The sequence below is a fragment of the Podarcis raffonei genome, chromosome 17 (genome assembly GCF_027172205.1).
Source record: "Podarcis raffonei isolate rPodRaf1 chromosome 17, rPodRaf1.pri, whole genome shotgun sequence".
Classification (NCBI taxonomy): Eukaryota; Metazoa; Chordata; class Lepidosauria; order Squamata; family Lacertidae; genus Podarcis; species Podarcis raffonei.
In genome coordinates, this window is record NC_070618.1 from 32012370 (window position 1) to 32025353 (window position 12984).

The 12984-nt window shown below is 46.7% G+C and overlaps 1 protein-coding gene across 1 annotated transcript; it reads right to left on the reverse strand.

Annotated features, from left to right (window-relative positions):
- Nucleotides 1-610: 610 nt before the first annotated feature.
- Nucleotides 611-12902, reverse strand: TMEM205 (transmembrane protein 205). Its single transcript, XM_053370895.1, has 4 exons — nt 12820-12902; nt 6051-6172; nt 4683-4846; nt 611-1302 (listed from the first exon to the last, which is right to left on the reverse strand). The coding sequence occupies exons 2-4, from the start codon at nt 6148-6150 to the stop codon at nt 1000-1002; spliced, it is 567 nt and encodes a 188-aa protein (XP_053226870.1). The 5' UTR covers nt 6151-6172; nt 12820-12902; the 3' UTR covers nt 611-999.
- Nucleotides 12903-12984: the final 82 nt, after the last annotated feature.

Consider the following 12984-nt stretch of genomic DNA (forward strand, 5'->3'; position numbering starts at 1 on the left):
AAACTGCAATTAATCCAGAATGCGGCAGCTAGACTGGTGACTGGGAGTGGCCGCCGGGACCACATAACACCGGTTCTGAGAGACCTGCACTGGCTCCCAGTATGTTTCCGAGCACAATTCAAAGTGTTGGTGCTGACCTTTAAAGCCCTAAAGGGCCTCGGTCCTGTATACCTGAAGGAGCGTCTCCACCCCCATCATTCAGCCTGGACACTGAGGTCCAGCGCCAAGGGCCTTCTGGCGGTTCCCTCATTGCGAGAAGTGAGGCTACAGGGAACCAGACAGAGGGGCTTCTCGGTAGTGGCGCCCGCCCTGTGGAACTCCCATCAAAGACATAAACAACTACCTAACATTCAGAAGACATCTTAAGGCAGCCCTGTTCAGGAACGTTTTTAATATGTAACACTGTACTGTTTTTAACACTTGATTGGGAGCCGCCCAGAGTGGCTGGGGAAACTCAGCCAGATGGGCGGGGTATAAATAATAAATTAGTAGTAGTAGTAGCAGTAGCAGTAGTAGTAGTAGTAGTATTTTGTGATAATGATGTTTGTGTTGAATATAAAACTGTAAAACTTAATAAAAACTATTTTTAAAAAATGGGTGCTAGGCAATCTGAGATGCAGAAATAGAAATGGCTTTTATTTATGCAAAAGTGTCCAAAACATGATCATAGAATCTTAAAGAGTTGGAAGGGACCCAGAGGTCTGGGCACTGAGGAATATGACCAAACAGGCTTTAGTCTAGATTGCAAAACAGATTATCCAATTCTGTCCTTCAGGGAGGGGGAAAATCTGGCTGTTTCGGGAATGGGTAGTTTTCCCCACACCCATTCACTCCAATGAATTGATTTCTGGCCGCTGTCAAACTCCTTCTCTCCAAGTGGTCAATCGTAGCTCAGAATACAGGCTGTCATCTTTGCTTCGAGAGAAAGTTCGGTTTTGTGGCTTAGAAAACAATCCTGGAGCGCCGGCAGGAGTAGATGGGTAGAGCGCCCCCTGCAGTCTAAAGGCTGTCCAGCTGCAGTGCTAGGCATGCCAAATTCACCCCGGTGCAGAAGACGCCAGCCAGGTTGCAGAGAGAGGACAGGCCGTGGAACTTGAAGAACTTTTGGCGCAGGCTCTGGTACTTGGCATCCTTCTCCTTCAGAAGCTGGTAAGCCTCCCGCCGAGCCGAAAGCCCCACCTCGTCCCCGAGGCCATGCTCCCTTTCAATCTCCTGCATCTTGAACATGGTCTTGGTGGTGACTTGGGAGAGCCAGGAAGCATTGGAAGCCGCCAAAACAAGGCCAATAAAAAAGGACACAATCTGCAGAGGAGACACAAAGTATACTGTGACCTTTTCTGGAATTCTGGGGTGAAAACAGGGTGGATAAAAATCAATTTTAAAAAAAATCAAGAAGATTTTTTTTATTTAATTCAATTTTTTTTATTTAAATCAGATTTTAAAAATTTAATTCAGATTTTTTTTATTTAAATCAGACTTCTTAAAAATTTAAATTGGATTTTTAAATAAAATGCTTTTGGTCATGTCACAGGAAACAACGTGTAAGGTCAAATCCACCACGATAAGGAACAGATGGAACCCCTATCTTCAATGGATTAAAAACTACTGGAACAAAAGACATTCGGTGGAAACTAAAGACGCTATGCCCATGGCTGAGGATAATAGTTTGAACCCTTCCAATGGATAATCGGGGGGGGGGGGAGGGAGGGAAAGGAAAAAATTGTATGGGAAATTTAAAATTGGAAGGAGATAATATTATGTATGTAAAAATCCCAAACTCAAATAAAACTTCAAAAAAGAAAGAAAGAAAGAAAACAAAAAATAAAAATAAAATGCTTTTGGAGGAAAAATCTTTCTATTTATGTTACATTATACTCCAAAGGCTGTTCATCAGGAAATAAGGATTTGTTTAAGTTTTTCATGTGTGCTAAAACTCAGTCTAAGCTTTTTTGTTTTAATTGTTTACCCACATCAGTTAACAAACATACACACATATGTTATAATGTTATTGCTTTAGTTAAATAAATTGTTTAAATTGTTCACAAGGAAATGATTATTTTTCTCCTTCCAATAAAGCACAGCAGAAAAGTTGTCCAAATATAAACAGTTAATTTATTAAACCTCACAACAATTTCATAATTATCGTTCTGTGTATTTCTAATAGTATAACCCAGGCATGTACAACACGTCGATTGACTGGCGGAACCTGAGACTAATTATGGGCAATCGCAACGCTCCTGGTTTTATGACCCGGAAAGCTGTCTGTGGACAAACGCCGGCTCCCTCGGCCTGAAAGCGAGATGAGCGCCGCAACCCCATAGTCACCTTTGACTGGACTTAACTGTCCAGGGGTCATTTACCTTTTACCGATGGCTCCTATCTGGTAGATCAAATAGTCCCACCTCCTGCCCTCTAAAAGGATAGGCTGTACTTCAGTGCCTTACCAACAAAGAGATTCCATGGCCACTCTGAACAGGTTTTTCCAGAGCTGGACTGCTCACATTTCTTCCTGATGTGCTCAGGTTTAAGAAACGGGGAGGTAGCTGTTCATGAAACCTGCTGTGTCTTGAGTAGCTGCAGCACACAAGCTGTAGCACTCTTCCTCCTCACACCAGCCTCCCAGATACAAAGGACTGCTTTCCTTGCTGAAATGTTATATTTTGTTTCCCACCTTCCTCATATGACACAATGGTCTTTATGGTAAATGATGTTCTAAGATTGAATTACAAATATTTTTAAAATGTTTGGGGGTGGGCAGAGGTTTGTGTAGCAGCAGGGTTGAATAAGGAGGAGTAGATCTCGGGTTCCTTTATACAGTTGTACCTCGGGTTACATACGCTTCAGATTACAGATGCTTCAGGTTACAGACTCCGCTAACCCAGAAATAGTACCTCGGGTTAAGAACTTTGCTTCAGGATGAGAACAAAAATCGCGCAGTGGCGGCGCAGCGGCCCCATTAGCTAAAGTGGGGCTTCAGGTTAAGAACAGTTTCAGGTTAAGAATGGACCTCCGGAACGAATTAAGTACGTAACCAGAGGTACCACTGTAAATATAAAACTTCTGAATGCGTTGTGATTGCCTTAGGCGAGGGGTCGCCAACCTAAGGCCCATCGGCCACAAGCGGCCCTTGTTGTTGTTGTTGTTTAGTCGTTTAGTCATGTCTGACTCTTCGTGACCCCATGGACCAGAGCATGCCAGGCACTCCTGTCTTCCACTGCCTCCCGCAGTTTGGTCAGACTCATGTTTGTAGCTTCGAGAACACCGTCCAACCATCTCGTCCTCTGTCGTCCCCTTCTCCTTGTGCCCTCCATCTTTCCCAACATCAGGGTCTTTTCCAGGGAGTCTTCTCTTCTCATGAGGTGGCCCAAGTATTGGAGCCTCAGCTTCACGATCTGTCCTTCCAGTGAGCACTCAGGGCTGATTTCCTTCAGAATGGTTAGGTTTGATCTTCTTGCAGTCCATGGGACTCTCAAGAGCCTCCTCCAGCACCATAATTCAAAAGCATCAATTCTTCGGCAATCAGCCTTCTTTATGGTCCAGCTCTCACTTCCATACATCACTACGGGGAAAACCATGGCTTTAACTATACGGACCTTTGTTGGCAAGGTGATGTCTCTGCTTTTTAAGATACTGTCTAGGTTTGCCATCGCCTTTCTTCCAAGGAGCAGGCGTCTCTTAATTTCGTGACTGCTGTCACCACAAGCGGCCCTGGGGGGTTGTTTAACCTGCCCACGAGACGACCCCGACTGCCCGCTCGGCAAGTCCCAACATGCTGCGCTAAACCGGCGCAGCACAGCACAGGGACTTGCTTCCGCGGTGCCGCAAATCACATCCGTGCAGACACCGGAAATCGCGGGCGCGATCTGGCCCACAGAGGGATCTCCGCTGGAGTGAACCGGCCCAGGTGAGGTAAACCTTGCTGACCCCTGCCTTAGGCCTAAGCCTGCCTGTGCTGCGATGGAACTAGGGAGGCAGGAAGAACATGGGGAAATCATGCAAAGGATCTTGGGACAGAAAGGCCTTGGAAGGTGAGGGAAATTCCATACAAAATACAAAGGAAGGAAAGAGGAGGTCTTCTAAGAGACACAAATTGAACAGTAAAGCGGCTAGGCTTATTCCACAGATGAAAGAATTTTCGCAGCATCAACACTGGCTTGTAGGTTTGGGGGGCTCACGTCTTCAAACTGCAGGTGTCAGGTGTGGGTGCAGGAGCCAGGCCACTGTGACCAATAGGACTCTGCAGGACTGGGGCCTTCCTAAGTTTGTTCTGAAGAGGCAAGGCGAGGCCGATTGGTAACTCACAGCACCTGGTGGCAAGAGCTGGGAAGAGATATAAGGTCAGCGTTTTCCCTTCAGCTCTTTGCCACAGCAACACGTTCCCTGCCTTGCTGTGTCTGACTCCTTGCTTCTTGATCCTCGGACCCTTGGCTTCTTGACTCCCGGCTCTCTGACCCTCGAACTCTTGACTTCCTGAGTCCTGGCTTCTGGACTCCCGTTCCTGCTCCCACCCCATCTTGCCCCTGTTCCCGACGTCCCCAGCCGGGACTTCGATTGCCCATGAACCAGACTGTGACAGAAGGTCCATAGTTGATGATCTCAAGAAGCTACATGAAGGAGCACCTCCTGCACACAGGCCCCAGACAAAAAGCTGCAAGATTTATAGATGACCGGTTGGTACCTACCTGGACTGTATCCCAGGTGCTGAGAAGCTCCCGCGGGTGGTACGAAGCGAAGATGACCAGGTTCAGGAAGGTGCAGCCAAGCAGGGTGTAGAAATAGAAAGGAAACAGCTTGCTTTGCACCAGGCCAAAGGTATGGCGGCTCACACCCCGGAAGAGAACAAACCCTGTGCAGGTGAGAGAAGGGAGTGGGTTACAGCAGGTGGATGAAGGGCTCGTCCACACTTCCAATTGTCCCGTGCTTGGAGACCACAGGTCTTCACCTGTCCTGTGCTTTTCTATGCAGGTGTCTGAGGGATTTTGCCTTTGCCGCGTTGCTTGCCCCCAGAAAACCTGCTATTTAGTGCTGCATCGGAACAAACCGCAGTCCGTGGAAAACCCAGTGGCTGCCCCCCCCCCCGATTCAGTGCTAAACCAAAGGGCAAAGCCAAGGCCGGATTTAGGTTTGATGAGGCCCTAAGCTACTGAAGGTAATGGGACCCTTTAAATGTCCAGCTGTCAACAACAAATTCTCACTGTTTTTTGTGTTGAATATATGCTATATGGTAATTTATGGACCTAATAGGTATCTAAAGCCATTTGCACATAACAAAATATGTATTTTATCAAAGTAATTGTTGAACTGAAATACAATTAAGAAGTATATTAATAGTGGAAATAATTATTAAGCTCTAACTTAAAATGATTTTTTATTCCTAACAAACTTAGTAATGCAAACACGTTGGCATTTGGCAATAACAAAAGTTCCTTTAGAAACACAATTTACAAAGACTCATCTAGTCTCTAGAAACCTGCTATAACATGAAATAGGTGTAAATATACGATGCAAACTACTAATAATTCTAAATAGCAGAACGTAGGCACCCTATACTGTATATAGAAATAAGCAAACCAGTGGTATTTTAGGGAGCAGGCTAGCAGGCAGGGCCCATTACTTACATCATAGGAGCCTACAAAACACAAAACACTGTTGGTGTATGTAGACAAAACACTGTTGGTGTATGTAGGTTTTATCTTATATTTTGGAAATGTACATCCAGTTTTTTTCCTTTAATTTTTTTGGGGGCCCCCAAGAGAGTGGGGCCCTAAGCTATAGCTTGTTTAGCTTATACGTAAATCCGGCACTGGGCAAAGCAGCAGGGCAAACAAAGGTGTGAATAAGCCCTGAGTTTGTGCACAACAGGATCTGAAATGAATGCGTTACAGCAGCCTTCCCCAGCAGTTGCTTTGTAGTCCAATTAGGAGGGCACCAGGTTAGGAAGAGCTGCATTGGAGAAAAGGATCCGAGGAGCACATACCATTTCCTCCCCGGGCAGGCTAAAAATTCAAGTAAGCTTTGTCCCACCCCCACCCCACCCTGGGGAAACGTACCTGCAATAAAGGTAACCCATATCTGCATCCCCCAGGCAGTGGAGAGCACAAAAAGCTGGATGATTTTGACATAGCTGCTCGGCTCCCCCTCTGTTGCCATCTCTGCGGTAAGAGACCCAAGACTGGGCAGAGAGAAACGAAGATAATTGTGATAATTATAATAATAATTTATTATTTATACCCCACCCATCCGGCTGGGTTTCTCCAGCCACTCTGGGCAGCTCCCAACAGAACACTAAAAACACAATAAAACATCAAACATAAAAAACTTCCCTAAACAGGGTTGCCTTCAGATGCCTTCTAAAAGTCAGAGAGTTGTTTATTGCCTTGACATCTGATGGGAGGGCATTCCACAGGGCGGGTGCCACTATCAAGAAGGCCCTCTGCCTGATTCCCTGTAACCTCACTTCTTGCAGGGAGGGAACCGCCAGAAGGCCCTTGGAACTGGACCTCAGTGTCCGGGCTGAATGATGGGGGTGGAGATGCTCCTTCAGGAATGAGAACAGCAGTACAGTGGTGCCTCTGGTTAAGAACTCAATTCGTTCTGGATGTCCGTTCTTAACCTGAAATTGTTCTTAACCTGCTGCATGATTACTGTTCTCATCGTGAGCTAAAGTTCTTAACCTGAGGTACTACTTCAGGGTTAGTGGAGTTTGTATCCTGAAGCGTCTGTAACCCGAGGTACCATTGTAAACGAATAGGACATACGGACCTTCTCCTTTCTCTCTCTCTCTCTGTGTTTTATGGTGATCACGGCAATCTACCCTGGGAACTTGGCTGACCTTAGCCTCATCACAGAAGGGTGGCAGTCGGCTCCAGAAATTAACAGGGTCAGAAATACTCAAAAAAACACAGGACACGGAACCTCAAGAAACATCTAGAAAGGGATTCTGGCAAGTCTCAATCAGCCTAACATAATGGTGTCGGAGGCAGAATGCCTCTGAGTATCCGCTGCGATGAGCCACAGGGGAGAGGGCAGTTGGACCCGCACCCTGCTTATGCGTACCCCACAAGCATTTAGTTGGTCCATGCGAGAACAGGATGCCTTATGCATTGTTATAGCTTTTGCAGATATTAGCACAATGCCCTTCATCCTTCTCTTCAGCCCCAGCCCAAAGACAGCAGGAAACTCTTACTCAGACGACTTCTTTGCTCTCTGGCAAGATGAGCCGTAATCAGTATAAAGTTGCCGTGCTCTAAAAGTGCACTGCTCTTTGTGCTATGGCAAGCCAAGATAGGGGGATATGGTTAATTGCAACACAGGAAATACCCCATGAATCAGAACACAAGTGCTTAAAAATATATACACAATTCCTGATAAGAGAGGAAGATGAGCAGAGACTACTGTGGATATATAACTGGTTGGGTTGCATATCAAGACAAGACTGACAAGGAATCAGCAACAGTGCAGAAGTTCTTTCAATATTTTGGTTAATTATTGAAACTGTTTTTCTCTTCGTTTATTTTATTTTCAACACGTTGGCTCGAAGAACAGATGTTTCTGTTTTTGTATGTTTTACTGAGCTGTGAATCATGTATTGTAACGGCACTGGAAATGAAATCATCCGCTCACATCATGCTAACAGTATTAAAAATCATTAGCATTTGAAAAACAAACGCTCAGAAGGCCTGGGTAAGTTTCTACTGCCTTCCCCACACTGTTCCAAACAGCAGCTGGCAGAAGGTGATAAGACGAGATGGGAGAGGCAGGCCCCACACAGGAGTCACGTGCAAAGCGATCTGGTCTTGTGTTTACTGAAAGCAGTTGTGCCACAGCGACCAAGTTTGAATTTCACCTCTGCCATGATCTCGCCAGGTGGTCTTAGGCAAGCTCCCCGCCCCACCCCCAGCCTCAGTCCCCTTCCACCATCCAAAATTTGCCAGGTGCATTTTGCACTTGGCTATTGCCCACTTGTGACCAAGTGAGGATGCCCGGGCGCCAAGATGGCGCCTGACGTCTCCACCATCTGGAGGTGCATGCTTGGGGATCCTTGGATCTTGACTGTTTTCACACACTAGCAACACATCCTGTAGAATTCCGTCTGTGAGATTTCATCTGTACAATTGGAATGTCGGGAACCAAAAAGTTGTTATCGAAATGACGACTTTTGAACCATCTGGCCCGTAAATGGCAACTAGGCATTGTGTTCTGGCAACAGTAACCCTGGTTTTAAAGAGCCATTATATCTGAATTTCTTTTTTTTGTGTACATAATTTGTATTGAATTTCTGTTTTACAGTTTAAAGTACTCATTTTTACATCCTTAAGATATCTACGACTTCCCTTCTTCTCTTTCCATGGTTCATTTTAAATATCACAAATCCCTGCATATTTACAAAAACTATACCATTCACTATTCCATTATTGCATCCATCAAAACTTTTTTACACTGTTGAATTTATCTTAATGCTGCCAGCGTTTTCAGCTGTACACAATTATTTCCCATATATTCAATAAACATTTGCCAATCTTCTCTAAATGTATGTTCTTCTTGTTCTCTTATTCTATATGTTAAGTCTGCAAGCTGCGCGTACTCTGTCAACTTAAGTTGCCACTCTTCTTTAGTTGGGACATCGCTTGTTTTCCATTTTTGGGCTAACAAAACACGAGCCACAGTAGCGGCATACATAAATGACCTTTTTTGACACCTGGGAATTTCAGTCTGAATTATCCCCAACAGAAAGGACTCTGGGGTTTTTGGGGGGAGAAAGTACTTTAAAACATTTTTTTTCAATTCATTATGGATCATTTCCCAATACTCTTTTACCCTTTTACAAGGCCACCATGTATGAAAGAATGTTCCCTTGTTATATCTTAATTTCTAACACTGACCCCATCCATGGAAAGGGGACAATAAGACTGACTTACTTCACAATATGGGAGACGTGAAGTACTTTGAATACTCAAAGGTAGAGCGGACTCAAGGCATTTTGCGGACCCTGACCATGCTATGCTCCTGAACTGATTGGGGGTCTGAAGGCATTGTTTTATGGTCATTCCACTCATACCTGCATGGCTGGCCCCAGAAAACAAGGTGCCACAAACAAGGTGTTTTGTCTCCAGCGCCACTATATGAAGTCATTGGGCACAGCCATCAGGAGGTTTGGGGAATGGTGTCACCTGTGTGTGCTGATGACACCCAGCTCTAGTGGTAGCCTCACATTTAGACTACTGTAATGTGTGCTTCGTGGGGCTTCCCTGGTGGCTGTTCTGGAGAGTCTGCAGCTGGCGCAGAATGCCGCAACCTAGTTGGTAAGCAGAGCCCCTTATCGATCACCTATTACACTAGTATTACAGGATCTGTCCCAGTGGCCGGCTCTTAACCACCAATCCAGTCTTAAGACACTGCTACTTTCATATAAAGCCTTGTTACCCGAAACAGGCAGTTAGTCACCTGAAAGACCCTCCTCCCCTCCATTGCCTGTAAGGGCATGTAGCTCAACAAGTGGAACCTAGTCGGTTCTACCACAGCTGGATGATTGGGGTAAAACAGTGTTCGAAACTCCCATTCTAGGTGCATTTTGCGACAGGGAATTTCATGAGCGAGAGCAATTTCTGAGCTCCGGGTGCAGTACTACGCCTAAGATTTCAGAGTAAAACTACAGAGTGGAAGGAAAGGACCTTTTTTCTGTCCCCCACTTCCAGCTACTCTCTGAAGACCGGAGAAGAGACCCCCTTAAGAATACTGGGGGGACGGGCAGGTGAAAAATGAAGCTAATATTTTAGCTGCAATTCTTTCATTTCCAGCTTTGTGTTCTCGTTATAAAAAAGCACGCCTTGGCATTCCATTGCTGCTCCCATAACCTAGGTTTAAGGTGCCATTTAGCTCCTAGCTTTCATGTCTCAGTTTCTAACCCTGGGGTAACATGGAGGCAGGCCTTTTCTGTGGTGTCCCCAAAGCTGTAGAATAGTCTCCCTGCTGAAATCCCATCTGCCTGAAAGAAGCCGCAGCGCTTCAGACAAGCATTACCCTGATCTTGTTCACAAACCTCCTGTCTTAATTGTTTTAACCACTTGTTTTAGCTGTTCTAATTGTTGCGTCGTATGATAATGGCCTACCCTACTTTTTAATGAAGGGTGCTTATTTTAACAAATTAGTTTTATTGTGCATTTGAATTACGTGCTGCTCTATTTTTTTGTAACTGCTTTTATAGTAAACCTCTTAGGAGCCATTTGGGCAAGTAAGCCTTATATAAATCCATTATCAAGGCAGTGTTCCACCTGTCCCATTCAATATACTGGTGCATCCTGCAGGGACACACAAGGGAGGCAAGCAGTCCAGCTTAATGGGCATGCCATGTGGCACACGCCGCTCTGCCCAACACTCCACCCTTGCTCCCCTGCCCCCCAAGGCAGCCCCCCAACTTAACCTCATGGGAGTCCGGCTCTGCCAAAAGCGCAACACAAATGCTATGTATTAAGCAAGCCTGACTGAGTTTCACATGACTCACTCCCAACAGCCAACACAGCCTCCAAAAGCCTTTGCTCTTTTCTCCTAAGGGAGGTCTGGATGGTGCCCAAAATGCAGTTTTGTAGAATCCCAGGATTCCGCAATTGCTTTTCCATTTCAAAACAAAACAAAAACACCACTGGATGTCAGCCAGAGCTGTTCCATTCCCAGCTCAAAGCCGTACGTTTACTCCAAAGTCAGATCCGATGTGTTCAAGGAAACAGAGCAATATGCCTTTTGAAAGTACATTCTCCTCCTCAAACAACATTGCACGCAGGCACAACCTGTAATCCTTAACAAACTACAGTAGTACCTCGGGTTACATACGCTTCAGGTTACATACACTTCAGGTTACAGACTCCGCTAACTCAGAAATATTACCTCGGGTTAAGAACTTTGCTTCAGGATGAGAACAGAAATCGTGCTCCGGCGGCAGCGGGAGGCCCCATTAGCTAAAGTGGTGCTTCAGGTTAAGAACAGACCTCCAGAACGAATTAAGTTCTTAACCTGAGGTACCACTGTATAGTTCACAGAATCCTCTGAGGGGAGGCATGTGCTTTGAAGTATGTACACCACGGGTAGGCAAACTAAGGCCCAAGGGCCAGATTCGGTCCAATCGCCCTCTAAATCCGGCCCACAGACGGTCCGAGAATCAGTGTGCTTTTACATGAGTAGAATGTGTCCTTTTATTTAAAATGCATCTCTGTGTTATTTGTGGGGCACAGAAATTCATTCATCCCCCCCCCAATATATAGTTCAGCCCCCCACAAGGTCTGAGGGACAGTGGACCGGCCCCCTGCTGAAAAAGTTTGCTGATCCCTGGTTTACACAAACCTTGCTGTCTGGCAGGGGGTGAAGAGGCCGATAGCCCCAGGGTTATAGAAGTCTGCTGGAATGGAGCCCAGGGATCCTGGCTGGCTGCTCCCTTCTGGCCCTCCCCACCCAAGGGTGCTATGTTTCCTGTGCTGGGTGCATGGCGGAAGGGATGGGGATAAAGTCCAAACGCAAAGGGCAGACACTTTCCTGCATGCCAGGTGCACAAAGGAAGGTGGTGGGCTGGCAGGTGGGAACATAGGAGCCAAATCCTAGGGGCTGGGGTGTCTTCGCCTCCCCCCAAAAAGTTAATGAACACTGCCATTCAGATGGTATGTGTGTGCTATGTCATGTGATCAATTCTGCGATGATTACCTGCTGTCCCCCAATATTTTATTCAAGTTAACACCCCCTTGTGGGAGGTTGCCAACTCATTCTATAGCAGTAAACGAAATGGGGTTAAGACCCGCTTTTGCTGTATTTTTTGCTGTATTTTAATCTTGTTTTTAAGTTGTATTCATTCAACCTGGTTTTTATTATTGCTTGTTAGCCGCCCTGAGCCCGGCCTTGGCTGGGGAGGGCGGGGTATAAATAAAATTTATTATTATTATTATTATTATTGCAGTGGTACCTCGGGTTAAGTACTTAATTCGTTCCGGAGGTCTATTCTTAACCTGAAACTGTTCAAGCTGAAGCACCACTTTAGCTAATGGGGCCTCCTGCTGCCGCCGCACTGCCGGAGCCCGATTTCTGTTCTTATCCTGAAGCAAAGTTCTTAACCCGATGTAATATTTCTGGGTTAGCAGAGTCTGTATGTAACACGAGGTACCACTGTATTGCCACCACGAACAGGAGGCGCCAGTAGGCGTCCGGTCGTTACGAAACCCAGCTCGTGTCAGCGGAGGCAAGATCCTGCTATTTCAGCGAGGCTTACTCCAGAGAAAGCGCAAACAACACAACACCAGGACGGCAGCTCAAGCCTCTGGCGATATTTGCAAGAAAGACGCGTGTCGAGCGTTGAAAGGAAGCGGGTCGGGCTGCTGAGCCGCGGGAGTAAGAAATGCAAGGGGGGTCTGTTGGAAAACCCCTCCCACCCCCGCACCCCTATAAGAGGCGGGGGCAGGGGTGCCAACTTGAATTAAATGAAATATTGGGGCGGCCCAGTTAAACCCCGCCCCGCACAATCGATCTCAAGACGAGGTGCAGCCCCCTCCAATTTTTTATATGGGGGTGTGCGTGCAAAGACCCTTCGGCCCCTAGAACTGGCTCCTCTGAGTGGAGGGGAGAGAGGGAAAGGGGGCTTCCATGCTCCTGCAGCCCCCGTCCCAACAGTAGTATTTGCATCGGAAGGAGGTGGGAGGGAAATCGGGGGTGGGGTCGTTGGAACTCCCCGCCACCCCCTGAAAAAAAAAAGACGGGTCGAGCTAGGAAAAGGGGGGCTTCGATGCTCCTGCACCCCAGCCCCGTCCCCTTACACGCCGGACCCCGAGATCGCGCCTCCCCTACCTGATGCGCTTCTTCCGCCCTCGCGGCCGAGCTCCTGCGCAGCGCGGTAATCAAGACCCCGCCCCCCGGAGGCGGATCGCAATTGGGGGTGTGTGGCTGTGCTAAACAGCAGCGTCATGAAGGGAGGCGAGGCCACGCGGGGCCACGCCCCTTTGTTACACGCCG